This window comes from Amaranthus tricolor, chromosome 11, assembly GCF_026212465.1.
Source record: "Amaranthus tricolor cultivar Red isolate AtriRed21 chromosome 11, ASM2621246v1, whole genome shotgun sequence".
Lineage (NCBI taxonomy): Eukaryota > Viridiplantae > Streptophyta > Magnoliopsida > Caryophyllales > Amaranthaceae > Amaranthus > Amaranthus tricolor.
Genome location: NC_080057.1, coordinates 21173303 through 21187892, shown reverse-complemented (window position 1 = coordinate 21187892; position 14590 = coordinate 21173303). Strand labels below are relative to the sequence as shown.

The 14590-nt window shown below is 32.0% G+C and overlaps 1 protein-coding gene across 1 annotated transcript; it reads right to left on the bottom strand.

Moving 5' to 3' along the window:
* Nucleotides 1–360: 360 nt before the first annotated feature.
* On the bottom strand, nucleotides 361–4513 carry LOC130827521 (putative disease resistance protein At3g15700). Its single transcript, XM_057693259.1, has 2 exons — nucleotides 4173–4513; nucleotides 361–1990 (listed from the first exon to the last, which is right to left on the bottom strand). Exon 2 carries the CDS (start codon nucleotides 1976–1978, stop codon nucleotides 848–850), a length of 1131 nt encoding a protein of 376 aa, XP_057549242.1. The 5' UTR covers nucleotides 1979–1990; nucleotides 4173–4513; the 3' UTR covers nucleotides 361–847.
* Nucleotides 4514–14590: the final 10077 nt, after the last annotated feature.

Below are 14590 nucleotides of genomic sequence, written 5' to 3'. Positions count from 1 at the left end.
AGTCATCTCATTTTCTTCATAAAATTCATTCTAATGCATTACCAGTCGGAGATGTGTATTAGGTAGTAATGAAAATGTGTACAAAAAAAAAAATTTATGATCAAAGTTTTATCATTATGGGAATGACATTGAACTTTTAATGGAATTTTACACTATAAATCATTTCCATTACCACCATTTACTACCACTGACCAAACAGGTCGTAAATGTATTCAAAAGAGATTTAACGCTGATTTCACTTGACTTTGTAATCAAATTTGATTTGATCCAACTTAAAAACGGATTTTCTATGTAAAAACCAATGAGGACACAAGGCCCAATTTAAAACAACCCGAAATACCTAACCCAAAATCAACCCGATGACTTTTATGAATACGATACATTCATAAATACTTCCTCCTTTCTCTATTTCATAATACTTGTTACACTTTCTTATTTTATCTGTTTCACAATACTTGCTATATTACTATATAAGTCATAAAGTAACTAATAAATTAGACTTACCCTACTTCATAATTCATCAACTCTTACACTTGTTATTATTTAAGGATAATAATGAGGTATTACTATCAACTAATAATTTCTTTTAATACTTTTTCCAAGTCAAATTGATTCATATGCTCCCTTCCAGTAACACTCAGCTCCTAATTGAGAAGACGCCAGCTTTAACTAGAAGCTCCTCTTTCTTAATCTATAGTAAACCATAAGCTATTTACAAATTATAACTAATCCTCGATTCGACTCCTCGTTAATCTTGCCATTCGTCCCACAAAGAAGGCTCGACTTAACCAAAAATAATAGTCGAAACACGAAAGAGCGCAATAGCAAGAACACCTTTCCTCAAATATTAGCCACTGATCTCAGCCCTCTCTATTTCTAGCTCAAATAATGCGTTTTTCCATTCGCAAATATCATCAATGTCGCGCATACGAGTACCTATGTCGATAATCTTGCCTGGCACGCCATCGCACATAATTGCAAACTTGGTAATAAAGCTTATAAGATCATCGGAATCCATGCTAATTCTGGCTTCGTCTATGAGCAATTTGCACGCTTCTTCGTCTGAAAGACAGTCGAGCTTCACTGTTTCTGAACAATCTAACATACCAGAAACCGAAGTAGACCTTGTAGTTAACACAACTTTGCTCTTACTCTCTTCTACAGGAACTGAAATTCCTATCTGATGCAGTGAAAATTTTACCTCTGGTACACCGTCTAAGAAAATTACAAACGTCCCCAAACCTGTAAGAATACTACACAACGCTTCAGCTCGAGCATTTACATCATCATGAATGCAGAGTTTACACTTCATTGCAGCAGCAAGAGCGTCTTGTAGACGCTTGATGCTGAATGGACGAGGACAAGAAACCCAGAAAGCATAATCAAACCTATCAACAGATTTGATGGCATAGTTATGCAGGTGCTTCATCAAAGAGGTCTTACCTAGTCCTTCCAACCCAAGAATAGCAATTCTTCCAATCGTATCGCTTAGTAAAACAGCCTGAAGCCGCTTCAAAGCACCGGAAGCCCCTAGGCCAACTAAGCTTCTCACCGGCAAAAGAGTCCCACGATCTGGGCCTCTTTGATCAGATATGGTGCTTATCAAAACCTTCTCATCAACCTGCTTTTCAAAGGCTGACAATGTCTCTATGAATTTATAAACATCTGTAAGCTTTCTACGAGTTTGAGAAGAGAAGATGCTTCCTTCTTCCACTTTTCTTTTCTTCTCCGAACCTGCTTCACTCCCCTGTCCTAAAACCCTTCTCGCTTGCTGCACGAGCTCTCGACCCTGGTTTATCCAGGAAGGGATTTCACCCTCCCTCTTTCTCTTCTTGCCTTGTTTTTCAAAATCCGTTATTCTAGCAGAAACACAATCAGTTATACCTTCAAGAATTCGTTGTGACTCTGTAAGGCCTCCAACCTTACTTAAGATATATAGAATGCTAAGGAAGTCCATGAGAACAGTAAAGGGCATCATATTGTAGACTTCCTGTACAAATTAGGATGTTAACATCAAATTACTAAAAGAGTTTCTTTGATAAATGGTCAACAACTAATATCAAATATTACCAAATATCTCTAAATAGTTGACTTATCTAGCTATCTTAAAAGCCAACAAAACAACCAATAATTCACCTGGTCAAACAAGCCAACTAAAAGAGTCAACAACCAACGGCCAATGACCAATAGTCATTTGCAAAGCTAATAGTTAACTGTAACTGTCAGTTTGTCACCATATCTTTTTCTACGGTACTCCAAAACTCAAAACAATCAAAGCCAAAAGTTAGAAGTACAAAACATGAAAATTTAAAGTAAATAAGTAAAATTATATAAAAAATTCTCAAACCAAGCATTGGGAAAACTTATGTCCCAAAATAAGCACTTTTGGCCCAATGCTAAGGTATGAAGTGTATTTGTTGTTAGTAACAGCGGACAATTAAAAGTCGATCAAGTAATCGCCCGCTCTTACTAACAAGGGGTGATTGAGTTGACTTTTTTGACTTTTTTGACTTAAGTTGACTTTTGGATGTAATTCAATAATTGGATAGAATTCTACACTGAGAGATAATAAATTTTATTTATAACTAAAAATGGAAAAAATTTAAAAATAAAAAGATTGTGTGCTTATCATCAACCATAAAGTTGATAATAGCACTGAAAATAACCAGTGGATGCTAGTGTTTTTCGGGAGATGAGGTTAGGCTACTTGGTACTTGGTTTTTCGAGAGATGAGGTAACCTTAAACTATGTCCACAAGTACTGCATTATTAATAGTGGATTTTATATTTTTGGATTGGAAATTAATAACAGTAGGAGATGTAAGAAGTACATCCGAGCTGGGGAAAGAAAAGGATCCTTGGAAACTTTTGTTGATAATTTGCCAATTTTACCTGATAATATTCGATATGATGGAGAAGGTCTTTACTGGATTGGATGTCCTAAGATCTTTGGTCTTTACATTATTTTTTCTATCTCTAATAATCATAATTATGTTGGGTCCACTAATAACACTATGTTTCAAGTTTTCTGCCCAACCCCTTAATTACTACATATCTCATTCAAAAAATTAGATCATTTTCTGGCCCTTAAATATCACGAAAAAATTCTTTGTATTTTCGTAGTCCGTTTCATTTTAGTGTTCCTTTGTTAGGTTCCACCATTGATTCAAGCTGATCCTGCTCGCCATGCTAATCTTCCACAACGACTCTATCAGCAAAACGTTCAGTGTTCCTTTGTTAGGTTCCACCATTAAATCTTCCTCAACTTTTAAGTTCCCACCACAATCCCCTATTTTACCTGGACTTGGGACCAACAATGAACACTAATGGAGAAGCAAGAACACTCTAAATGAAAGATGAAGGAGGTTGAAAAATGAAAGAGGTGCTGAGTTTTAATGAAATGAAACAGGGGTAAAATAGTCATTTTCATACTTAATGGAAATTAAATATTTTTACCTGTTTTGTTGTTAATTTTTGTTAAAATGTTATGTTGTTAATTTTTCAAGAGTTAGAGTGCTGTATTGTGAAAAAAAAAATTTAAAAATTAGGGATTATCATATAAAATATCGCATAGTTTTTACCATGTCAATTGTAAAATCCAACAGTAAAACAAACAATATGTAGAAATTCCTAGAAAATTACCGCGGGAAATAACTTCCTATAGGAATTAATGTCCCAAAAACCCAAACGAATCTCTGATTTTCATGTTAAGAAAAGAATAGCCAATCAAAGGCCCGTCTAATTAACAATAGACAAATTCTTAATACTAGAGGAGTAAAGTGATCGATTTTGGCCAAGCCGGAGAGAATTTTCGCCCAAAACCATTGCCGCGTACCGGAGCTCTAAAAAAACCAACGATTTAATACCTAAATTGCGGGTAAATCTCCAGATTTAGGAGTGGATTGTCGTCAGATTACTTGCAACATATAGATACGCAAAACGTGTTCAATGAATAAAAGTAATCAAGAAAACCAAATCATTATAACTATCAACCAAAACTTTGAGATCTGGACATTAATCGAGCAAGAAAACCCTAAATTAGTTCCTCATAATGAATATATCCATCAACACCAGAAAGTAATGCAGTAAAGTTAAACCATGAAAAAAGAAGAAAAACTAGAAAGTGATACTTGATAGAATAAGGAAAAGAATTAGGGTTTAGGTAATACTTACTTTTTTTTAAGGTAATGCTTGTGCTTCGTAAACCGCAAGCCCGAAAATGATTTCACTTGTTGCTATTTTTATACTATTTGTTTAAGCTTTCCCATTTTTCAATAGGTAATTTTTTTTTTAAAAAAAAAAGGAAGCCGTTACGAAGCTTCCTTTATACGAGGGTTCTCTTTTTAAACAAATTCTTTGGTCTTGAATTGATGCAACAGTTTCAATATGAGAATTCGATTAGCTTAATTCGTGTCATCTGCCACCTCATCAATTCTCATCTACCAGACTACCACCGTGAACAACATATAGAGGGTACCAACCACCCTTTTGAACTTTCTAAGAAGTTTGGGATGCTTTCATATTTGACTTCCGCCTTAACTGCAAACAACAATGTATACCCATACCTCTTGTATACAATACAAAATTATGAGTATTTTTTTGAAAAAAAATAGTATACCAATTTATGCTAACAAAATAAAATATTTCATTAATTCATATAAAGTGTTACAACTAATAACTCTATTTAAAAACAAAAGCGATGCACAAGTATGCGGAAACTATAGAAGTATCAAACTTCTAAGCCACACAATGAAAATGTGGGAAAGAGTAATAGAGAGGAGAATTAGACAGGAAACAGTGATTAGAAAGAACCAATTCGGTTTTATGCCAGGAAGATTAACCATTGAGGCAATTCATGTTTTGAGGAGACTGATAGAGAAATATAGGGAGTGAAAGAAAGATCTGCATATGGTTTTCATTGACCTGGAGAAACCATATGATAGCATACCACGACATGTCATATGGGATGACCTCAAGGCTAGAGGTATTTCTGCAGTTTACATTGAGGCTATACGGGATATGTATGACAGAGTTTCGACTAACATTAAAACACCTGTGGGGATAACAGAGTCTTTTCTGGTTAAAGTTGGACTACATCAGGGATCCGCTCTAAGCCCTTTCATTTTTACTGCCATTATGGAAGAGATGTCTAAATTTATATGGGAGACGGTACCGTGGTGCATGTTATCCGCTGATGACATAGTGCTGGTAGCTGAAACTAGAGAGGAGGTTAGTAACAAATTGAATGAGTGGAGGGAAGCTTTAGAAGGTAAAGTGTAACACCCCGTAATTTATCGGGTTTAAAAAGATAATAATAAAGTAAAATAAATAAGTATTAGTAAATTTTATTATTTACATAGATAATTATAAGAAATAAAGTAAGTTAAATTTTAACGGTAACGCGTTTTATCGCGTACGTTGTTATCAGGTGCTGTTTCTTTTCTGTTTTAACAATAATATAATAATTACTTAATTAATTAATTAATTTAAAAAAAATTAAGGGAAGGGGGAAGGTGGCCGGTTGTGTGGAGCATGGGAGGAGTCTTGTAACTCCTCTCATAATTGTGTATTATGGCACAATTATGATCATTATTTTAATTTCCTATTAATCCTTAAGCATCATTTGAATTCCTCACCACTCTAAACCTTCAAGTGAACACAAAAAATTCAGAAAAATTCTCTTCCTTTGCTCTTCGTTTCGGCTCACTTCAAGAAAGAAAAAAAAAATTTATTGTTCCATCCAATCTTTTGATCAAAGGGGTAAGTTTAATTGAATTGTTAATTATAGATTTTATATACTAGATTTCTAAGATGAATTATATTCTATGTATGATGATATCCTATGACTTTTAGGAGGATTGAGTATATTTTTAATTTTCTCTAGTAATCCTTTAATAAACTTCAATTGTTAAAAGGATTAAGTTATGTCTCTTTTATAAAAAAAAAAAAAACCTTTCTTGATTAATATTCTTTAACGAAGTTTAAATTTGTTATAAGAATTAAGTTTATATTGATATTTAAATAAATCTCTTTTATGATTTGCATTTCTTTAACAAAATTTCAATTTGTTAGATGAAATTTCATGGTATAGATCAAGTAATGTAGTTATCCAAGAGTTTATAAATCCTTTAGCAAAATTTGATTTGTTTGAAGGATTGTGTTTATATATATATATATATATGTCTTGATTTAAAAGGGGTGTATTGGTTTTATGATTCTCTACAAAATTTTAATTTGTTAAGAGAATTAAATATTTAATTCAATTATCATAATTTATGAAATTTTAAGTTTCTTGAAGGATTTTGTGGATGGGCATGTTTCTTTTATTTGCTGACGTACAAGCTTTGTTGATGGGGTTTTTAGTATTAATATATGTGTGGAAATGTCAAGTGGTTGTGTGATAGAAAGATTGGTCTTGTTGTTCTATCTTAATAGTTGTGAATGTGGTCTTGTTAGATTTATATTGGTCATGAAATTTAAAGGGTTAATAATTTGAATAATGTATATATAAAATAATACTAATAATAATAATAATAATAATAATAATAAATAAATAAATATATTTCGGGCAGCAGCAGTTTTTGCCTCGGTAATGGTGCCGATCCGGAAACGTTAGTCGTGTTCCGTTGTTGTTTTATGTACCGATGCGTTAAAAACTCATTAAACTTTCTAAGAAGTTTAGGATGCTTTAATCATATTTGACTTTCGCCTTAACTGCAAACAACAATGTGTACCCATACCCCTTGCATACAATACAAAATTATGATTATTTTTAATAAAAAAAATACTATACCAATTTATGCTAACAAAATAAAATATTTCCTTAATTCATATAAAGTGTTATAACTAATAACTCTATTTAAAAACAAAAGCGATGCGCAAGTATGCGGGAATTATAGAGGTATCAAACTTCTAAGCCACACAATGAAAATGTGGTAAAGAGTAATAGAGAGGAGAATTAGACAAGAAACGGTGATTAGAGAGAACCAATTTGGTTTTATGCTAGGAAGATCAACCATTGAAGCAATTCATGTTTTGAGGAGACTGATGGAGAAATATAGGGAGCGACAGAAAAATCTGCATATGGTTTTCATTAACCTGGAGAAAGTATATGATAGCATACCACGACGTGTCATATGGGATAACCTCAAGGCTAGAGGTATTTCTGCAGTGTACATTAAGGCTATACGGGATATGTATGACAGAGTTTTGACTAACATTCAAACACCTGTAGGGATAACAGAGCCTTTTCTGGTTAAAATTAGACTAAATCAGGGATCGGCTCTAAGCCCTTTCATTTTTACTGCCATTATGGAAGAGATTTCTAAATCTATATGGGAGACGGTTGTAACACCCTCAGAATAGGTCGGATTTTCGAAAACACCTTTAATGAAAAACATGAGCCAAAACCTACTCATGGGAGTGTTACCGCCACATCTATTTTTAATAAAATAAATGTAAGGCTTAACGACTAAGAAATAACTTAGTAACTTAAAATCCAACAAAGGGTCTTACAACATAAGAGAAGACTGAAACGCAATCTATGTCCATATAAAATTTAAACAACTTAAGGAATAATTTAAACTGAAATATGACTCTAATAAAAGTTATGTTTCTATGTGATTCTCACTCCACGATTCCCACGCAATCAATAACCTGCAACATAAGAATGCAAGAAAAACAAGGAAAAAACTCCCAAAATCAGAAAATCGAGTAATTCCAACTCCATCCCGTAATACGATTAAGTTTGAAAATAATTAAGAAAATAAAACATAATTTGAGTTGAAAATAAATTTTTAAAAAAATATATACATATAGCTGAGTTTAAAAGAAAAACAATTTGAGAAAACAATATATATAATATCACATAAACCAATTTATTAATTTGATATTTAATAATGGCAACCACATAATCAATTTTTAATTTGAGGGAACGAGAACGCCAGTAGGCCGAGGCTTTACCCCTATACCTACTTCATCAAGAGGTCGTCACCCCAAATAATTCAAGGCTAGCAGAGTAGTCTCAGGGAACCCTAGTGTGCACACCCTTCTACTTGGATCACAACAAATAGAAGGAAGACTAACATCGTATCAAGTATTAGAAATAATAATACCTGTCGGCAGCTATACTAACCAAACAGGACAACCTGTTCATCACCCTTATACTTGGATCACAACAAATATAAGAGCTTCATTTCCCTCGTGTTACACTTTACGTGATTTAATATATTTTAATAATTAGTCGCGAGCACACAAATATATAATCAAAACATACATTATACATTTTATTTTATGATTATAGGTTTTCCCAAGAAAAATATATCTCAAGAATATTCAATTGCAATATTCATATCATAATATTTTTCTACCAAATTCAATCGCATTTGAAATCATTATTAAAATAATAATATAACTCTCATCAAAATAATAATATAAATATTTCTCTTTCAAACTAAATCGTATCAAATTTCGTTATCAAAATAATAATATAAATTTTATCAAAATATTAATTATAAATTCAAGTTTGACAAAAATAATAGTAACTATAATTTGAGAAATATATAAAACATAACGTCATATAAAATAATGTCATATAAAATCATGCATCCTATTTAAACACATTAATTATCACTTAGCACATAATACTAACGGGATAGTCCTAATTAGATGGACATTGAGAATTACCTTGTCACGCGATCCTAGAAAACGTACGCTCCTAATAATCTCTGTCTACGAATCCGCTGTCTACACGATAAAATAATATATCTCAATTTAATACCCCGATCAACCCATCGAAATAAATAAATTAAAAGACTCATTTTCCTTTTATATACTTTATTTAAAAAAAATAGTTTTAAACATGTAATTTAAAATTGTAAGAGTTATATAAGAGAAAATAAAAAAAAATAAAGAAATCATGATTACTAAAAAAAAGAGAAAGGTGGGTTTTGATCCCAGGATACCCACGAAAAAAAAAGAAGAAAGGGAAGGAAGAGAGAGAAGGAGAAAGGGAGAAGGAAGAAGGTGCCGGCCGGCGGTGGCTCCGGTGGCCGCCGTCGCACGCCGGTGGTATCCCGGTGACTGCCGTATCGCCGGAAAACTAAGATCAGAAATAATTTTTTTTTATCAAATATAAAATGTGTAATTTGGATTGAAATTGGTAGAACAATATTATAGAGAGAAGAAATTACATACCTTTAATATCAAAACCTTGCCTTTTCTTGATTAAATTTTAAGCAATTGGAGGATGGAGGAAGTAGTTTATAGGAGAAAAAGGGAGTGTGAGTAATAATGTGAATGAATTAAGGGTAATTGATTTAATTTATAATAGATATGTGAGGTTAGTTATAAGATTTAGGGGGAGAAGTGGGAATAAGTTATTTGTTAATGGGGAGTTATTAAATTTTTTTTATTTTTAAAATTTCTGAAATTTATTTATTTATTTATTTATTATTATTATTATTATTATTATTATTTTAAAAAAAACGGATGTTACAACGGTACCGTGGTGCATGTTATTTGCTGATGACATAGTGCTGGTAGCTGAAACTAAAGAGGTTTCCCATTAACAAATTGAATGAGTGGAGGGAAACTTTAGAAGGTAAAGTGTAACACCCCGTAATTTGTCGGGTTTAAAAAGATAATAATAAAATAAAAGAAATAAGTATTAATAAATTTTATTATTTACATAGATAATTATAAGAAATAAAATAAGTTAAATTTTAACGGTAACGCGTTTTATCGCGTACGTTGTTATCGCGTGCCGTTTCTTTTCTGTTTTAACAATAATATAATAATTACTTAATTAATTAATTAATTTTTAAAAAAATAAAATTAAGGGAAAGGGGAAGGTGGCCGGTTGTGTGGAGCATGGGAGGAGTCTTGTAACTCCTCTCATAATTGTGTATTATGGCACAATTATGATCATTATTTTAATTTCCTATTAATCCTTAAGCATCATTTGAATTCATCACCAGTCACCACTCTAAACCTTCAAGTGAACACAAAAAATTCAGAAAAGTTCTCTTCCTTTGCTCTTTATTTCGGCTCACTTCAAGAAAGAAAAAAAAAATCTTTCTTGATTAATATTCTTTAACAAAGTTTAAATTTGTTATAAGAATTAAGTTTATATTGATATTTAAATAAATCTCTTTTATGATTTGCATTTCTCTAGATAAAATTTCATGGTATAGATCAAGTAATGTAGTTATCTAAGAGTTTATAAATCCTTTAGCAAAATTTGATTTGTTTGAAGGATTGTGTTTATATATATATATATATATATATATATGTCTTGATTTAAAAGGGGTGTATTGGTTTTATGATTCTCTATAAAATTTTAATTTGTTAAGAGAATTAAGTATTTAATTCAATTATCATAATTTATGAAATTTTAAGTTTCTTGAAGGATTTTGTGGATGGGCATGTTTCTTTTATTTGATGACGTACAAGCTTTGTTGATGGGGTTTTTATAGAAAGATTGGTCTTGTTGTTCTATCTTAGTAGTTGTGAATGTGGTCTTGTTAGACTTATGTTGGTCATGAGATTTAAAAGGTTAATAATTTGAATTATATATATATATATATATATATATATATATATATATATATATATATATATATATATATATATAATAAATAAATAAATAAATAAATATATTTTGGGCAGCAGCAGTTTCGGCCTCGGTAATGGTGCCGATCCGGAAACGTTAGTCGTGTTCCGTTGTTGTTTTATGTACCGATGCGTTAAAAACTCGTTAAACGCTTAAAATAATTAAAAATAGTAATTGGATGTTGGAAATTATGAAATTTGGTACCCAAGGTATTTGACGCGTTCCGAACGCATTGGCGAAGTCGGATTTTCCATTTGAGTTTTCTAAATTGTCCGAATTGTCCGTTTAAGTTTCTGGTTAAAATTTACAATTTGGAACTATTGGGAATTGGATGAAAACGTTTAAAATTATCAAGTCTTAGTAATATCTTAGTAGTATGGAGTGGATTAAATGTGTAAACACGTTCTAAACGTGATCGTGTTGTGTGTGTGTTATTTAGGACCTCGATTTATAAGAGGGCGAAATTTCTATCGTGATTAAACATCGTTTGGTTGTGCAGCACTTAAAGGTACACGCTTAGACCATACTGTTTATGTGGTTGTGCAAGTAGTGTTGTTTCATTTCTAATCGAGGCATTATAAATCACATAAGGATTAGACATCTCAAATAATTTGAAAGAAGATAATTGGAAATTGAGAATTTATGTGTTTGTTACCCAAAGGGGTTAACGTTTTGGTTTGTATCATGTTACCCAAAGGGGTTAACATTTTGGTTTGGATTATTACAATTATTGTTCCCATGACAGTTTTGGATCATTACGGTCACCATGGGGGTATGCATAGTTTTACCTCTAACGACCCGAACAGGACGGGGAACGTCTTAGGTCGGTGGTTGCCTTGGGATTAGCTCTCCCAAGTATATTCCTCCAAAAGGATTGGATTTATACTTGAACGACCCGAACAGGACGAGCAACGTTACAAGTTGGAATTATTAATCATGAATGTATTAGAGCCTATGCATGCTAGGATAAACACATTGCTTGTATTCAACCTGGTTGACATTTGTATGAAGTCTCTGACGTGTATTGGATTGTTTCTTTGAAACCTACTGCGTGTTGTCATACGACGACTAGTAGGTTGATTGCAGGTGGGGACTGGAGTGAGTTCTCGACTTAGAACCCGTAATCATCAAGATTATGCTTTTTCCTTTTGTATTAGACTATGAGTAGAAAGAAACTCCGAACTTATGTAACAAAGATAGTGTTGTTTTCTTTTCGCTTTCGCTTATTTTAATTAGTTTATCTAGAGGCCTTTTCGAGTTGTACGTAAGAACTTTCGCTGACTTATTTCTTTCACGTTGGTATTGTTTTCTGTTTTAATTTTATTTCTTTATCGACGGAACGTTGACGATCCTAGAGGAGACTTTCCTCTAAAGTCCAAAGAGTGGACCGGAGTTCGTATTTTCATATGAATTTCCGAGTCACTTAACCCAGGCCGTTACATAAAGGGTTGCGTATTAGTCATACGAAGACCGAGTATTTGCGCTATGACTTTAGTGGGACAGCACCGATAGGTGAACCAGAGGTGTCCATTGATGAAGCAGTTGTTAAAAGTACAACCAAATACAAGTATTTGGGATCGATCATTCAAAGGGATGGGGAGATTGACGGAGACGTAAACCATCGTATACAAGCGGGTTGGCTCAAGTGGCGAGCAGCCACTGCGGTGCTATGTGATAGGAAATTTCCAAGCAAATTAAAAGGAAAATTCTATCGGGCGGCAATCAGACATGCTCTGCTATATGAGACCGAATGTTGGTCTGTAAAGAAGATATTTGAACATAAGATGGAAGTTATAGAAATGCGTATGCTGAGCTGGATGTGTGGGCACACATTGATGGATCGAATTAGGAACCAAGAGTTTAAGGACAAAATAGGGGTAGCCCCTATTTTTGAAAAAATGCGTGAAAATAGATTGAGGTGCTTTGGACATGTGCAGAGAAAGACTTTCGCCGCCCCGGTGAAGAGGGTAGAAAGCATTATAGTAGAACATAAGAGGAGACGGGGAAAACCCAGGAGAACTTGGGATGAACAAATAAGAATTGACTTACATGAGTTAAACCTCTCTGAGGGCCTTACTAGGGATAGGGGTAGTTGGAAGGGTCATATCCATGTTGTAAACTACTGATGTCCTCATAGGTTACCTTTGGGTGTTCTTGCCATCTTGCTTCTCTCATTTCTTTTATTATTAGTTTTGTATTCTTTTCGTTTTCTTCTGTAGTTGGCTCTACTTATTTATTTTATTTATATGCTTTCAATTTATCTTTTACGTGTAGCTACGTCTTATTATCTTTCTCGAGCCGCAGGACTCCTTTGGTCGCGTTTTACTTTATGTGTATGAGTTGCCGCCATCCTTCCCTCCCCAGACCCTGTCCATAGTTTTTCTATGAGTGGGATACACCGGATAGAATGATGATGATGATGAAATAAAGTGTTACAACTATAATAACACACTTCAAAATCAAATTTAATATAAAATTATGTAAAATTATTTTATAAAAGTTTAAACAAAAAAATTTATTGTTTGTCATAAATCTAAAAAATATAATTGACTTGCATAAAAATAATCACAACCTAAACCATATTAAAATTAAGCCTTGCATTTAAGTAACCAATAATATAAATAAAAAAATCCTAATAGAATATTACTCCTCTTTAAACGATCTCAAAATATCCAATACATTAATTAAATAATACACTCATTTCATAAATAAATTTGATAAGATTTTATAAATAAAATAAATACATGATTTTCTAATATATTAGATGATGTGACTTTAAAAGTATAAAATTAATCAATATGGATAATAATATAGTCATCGTTAGAAAGTAATAAAGTTAAAGATATAAATATTAGTCATAATAAAAATGACATCATCATCGAGTTTTTGAGGGAAAATTTTTGTTGAGGTTGTGACACGTAAGCAATATTAATTAGTGATAATAGTAGCAGTATTTTGTTTTAGTAATACTTATAGATAGATTCTATATGAACTATACCAAAGATACATAAGGTTATGAGTTATCCATGGGTAAAAGAAGAAAAAGTGTCAGAAAGTATTTAATAAATTCTTTTTCTAAAGAATACCTAATATAAAAAGTTTAGTCAAAAAATAACTAATAAAATTTTTTCTTTTCTAAAGAGTACTAATAAACGTTTTTCTCCAGTTAACCGTCAAATATAACGGTTATCTGGTCAAAATCGAAAATTCTTCTTCCTCACCTTCAATTTCTTTTCCAATTCAATTTCTTCACTATTTTCTTCCTCTACTTTTTACTGAAAATCAAAATTAGATTGGAAAAGAAATTGAAAATGAGGAAGAAGAATTTTCGATTTTGACCAGTCAATCGTTATATTTGACAGTCAACTGAAGAAAAACGTTAATTGATACACTTTGGAAAAGAAAAAAAAAATTATTAGGTATTTTTTGGCAAAACTTTTTTATTAGATAATTTTATTAGGTATTTTTTGACAATTTTTTCAATTAAAACTACTACAAATTTAGAAAGAAATTGTAATTTGATTTAAGTGAAAAATGATTCAGGCCGGATTCTACGTGAAAGGGTAGGACCGTAGGAGACAATTGGAAAGTGGAGAAGATGTTTATGGTGTAATTAATGAAATATAATACTCCCTCCTATTCGCTCAATTGTCCCATTTGTTTTTTCACACTTGCCGAGGCAATATTTTAACTCTTAATATCTCAAATTATGCTTAATTAAAAATTATAAAAAGTTGATATTAATAATCCTTGTATTGAGACGAATCAAACAAGATCCCATATGACTATGTTTTAACTTATAGATTAAGAGTAAAATACAAATTAAGAGTGATAAGTGAATAGTGCCAAAAAAAAAATGGGACAATTCAGCTGAATAGGAGGTAGTACTTAATATGTATCAAAATACTTGCTATATTTACTTTTTCACGCAATTTAATATACTAATTTAATCTTTAATATCTCTAATTATGTATGATAA

Excerpts from the sequence above, each read along its gene's own strand:
- LOC130827521 (XM_057693259.1), bottom strand. The coding sequence starts at position 1,978 with ATGATGCCCTTTACTGTTCTCATGGACTTCCTTAGCATTCTATATATC.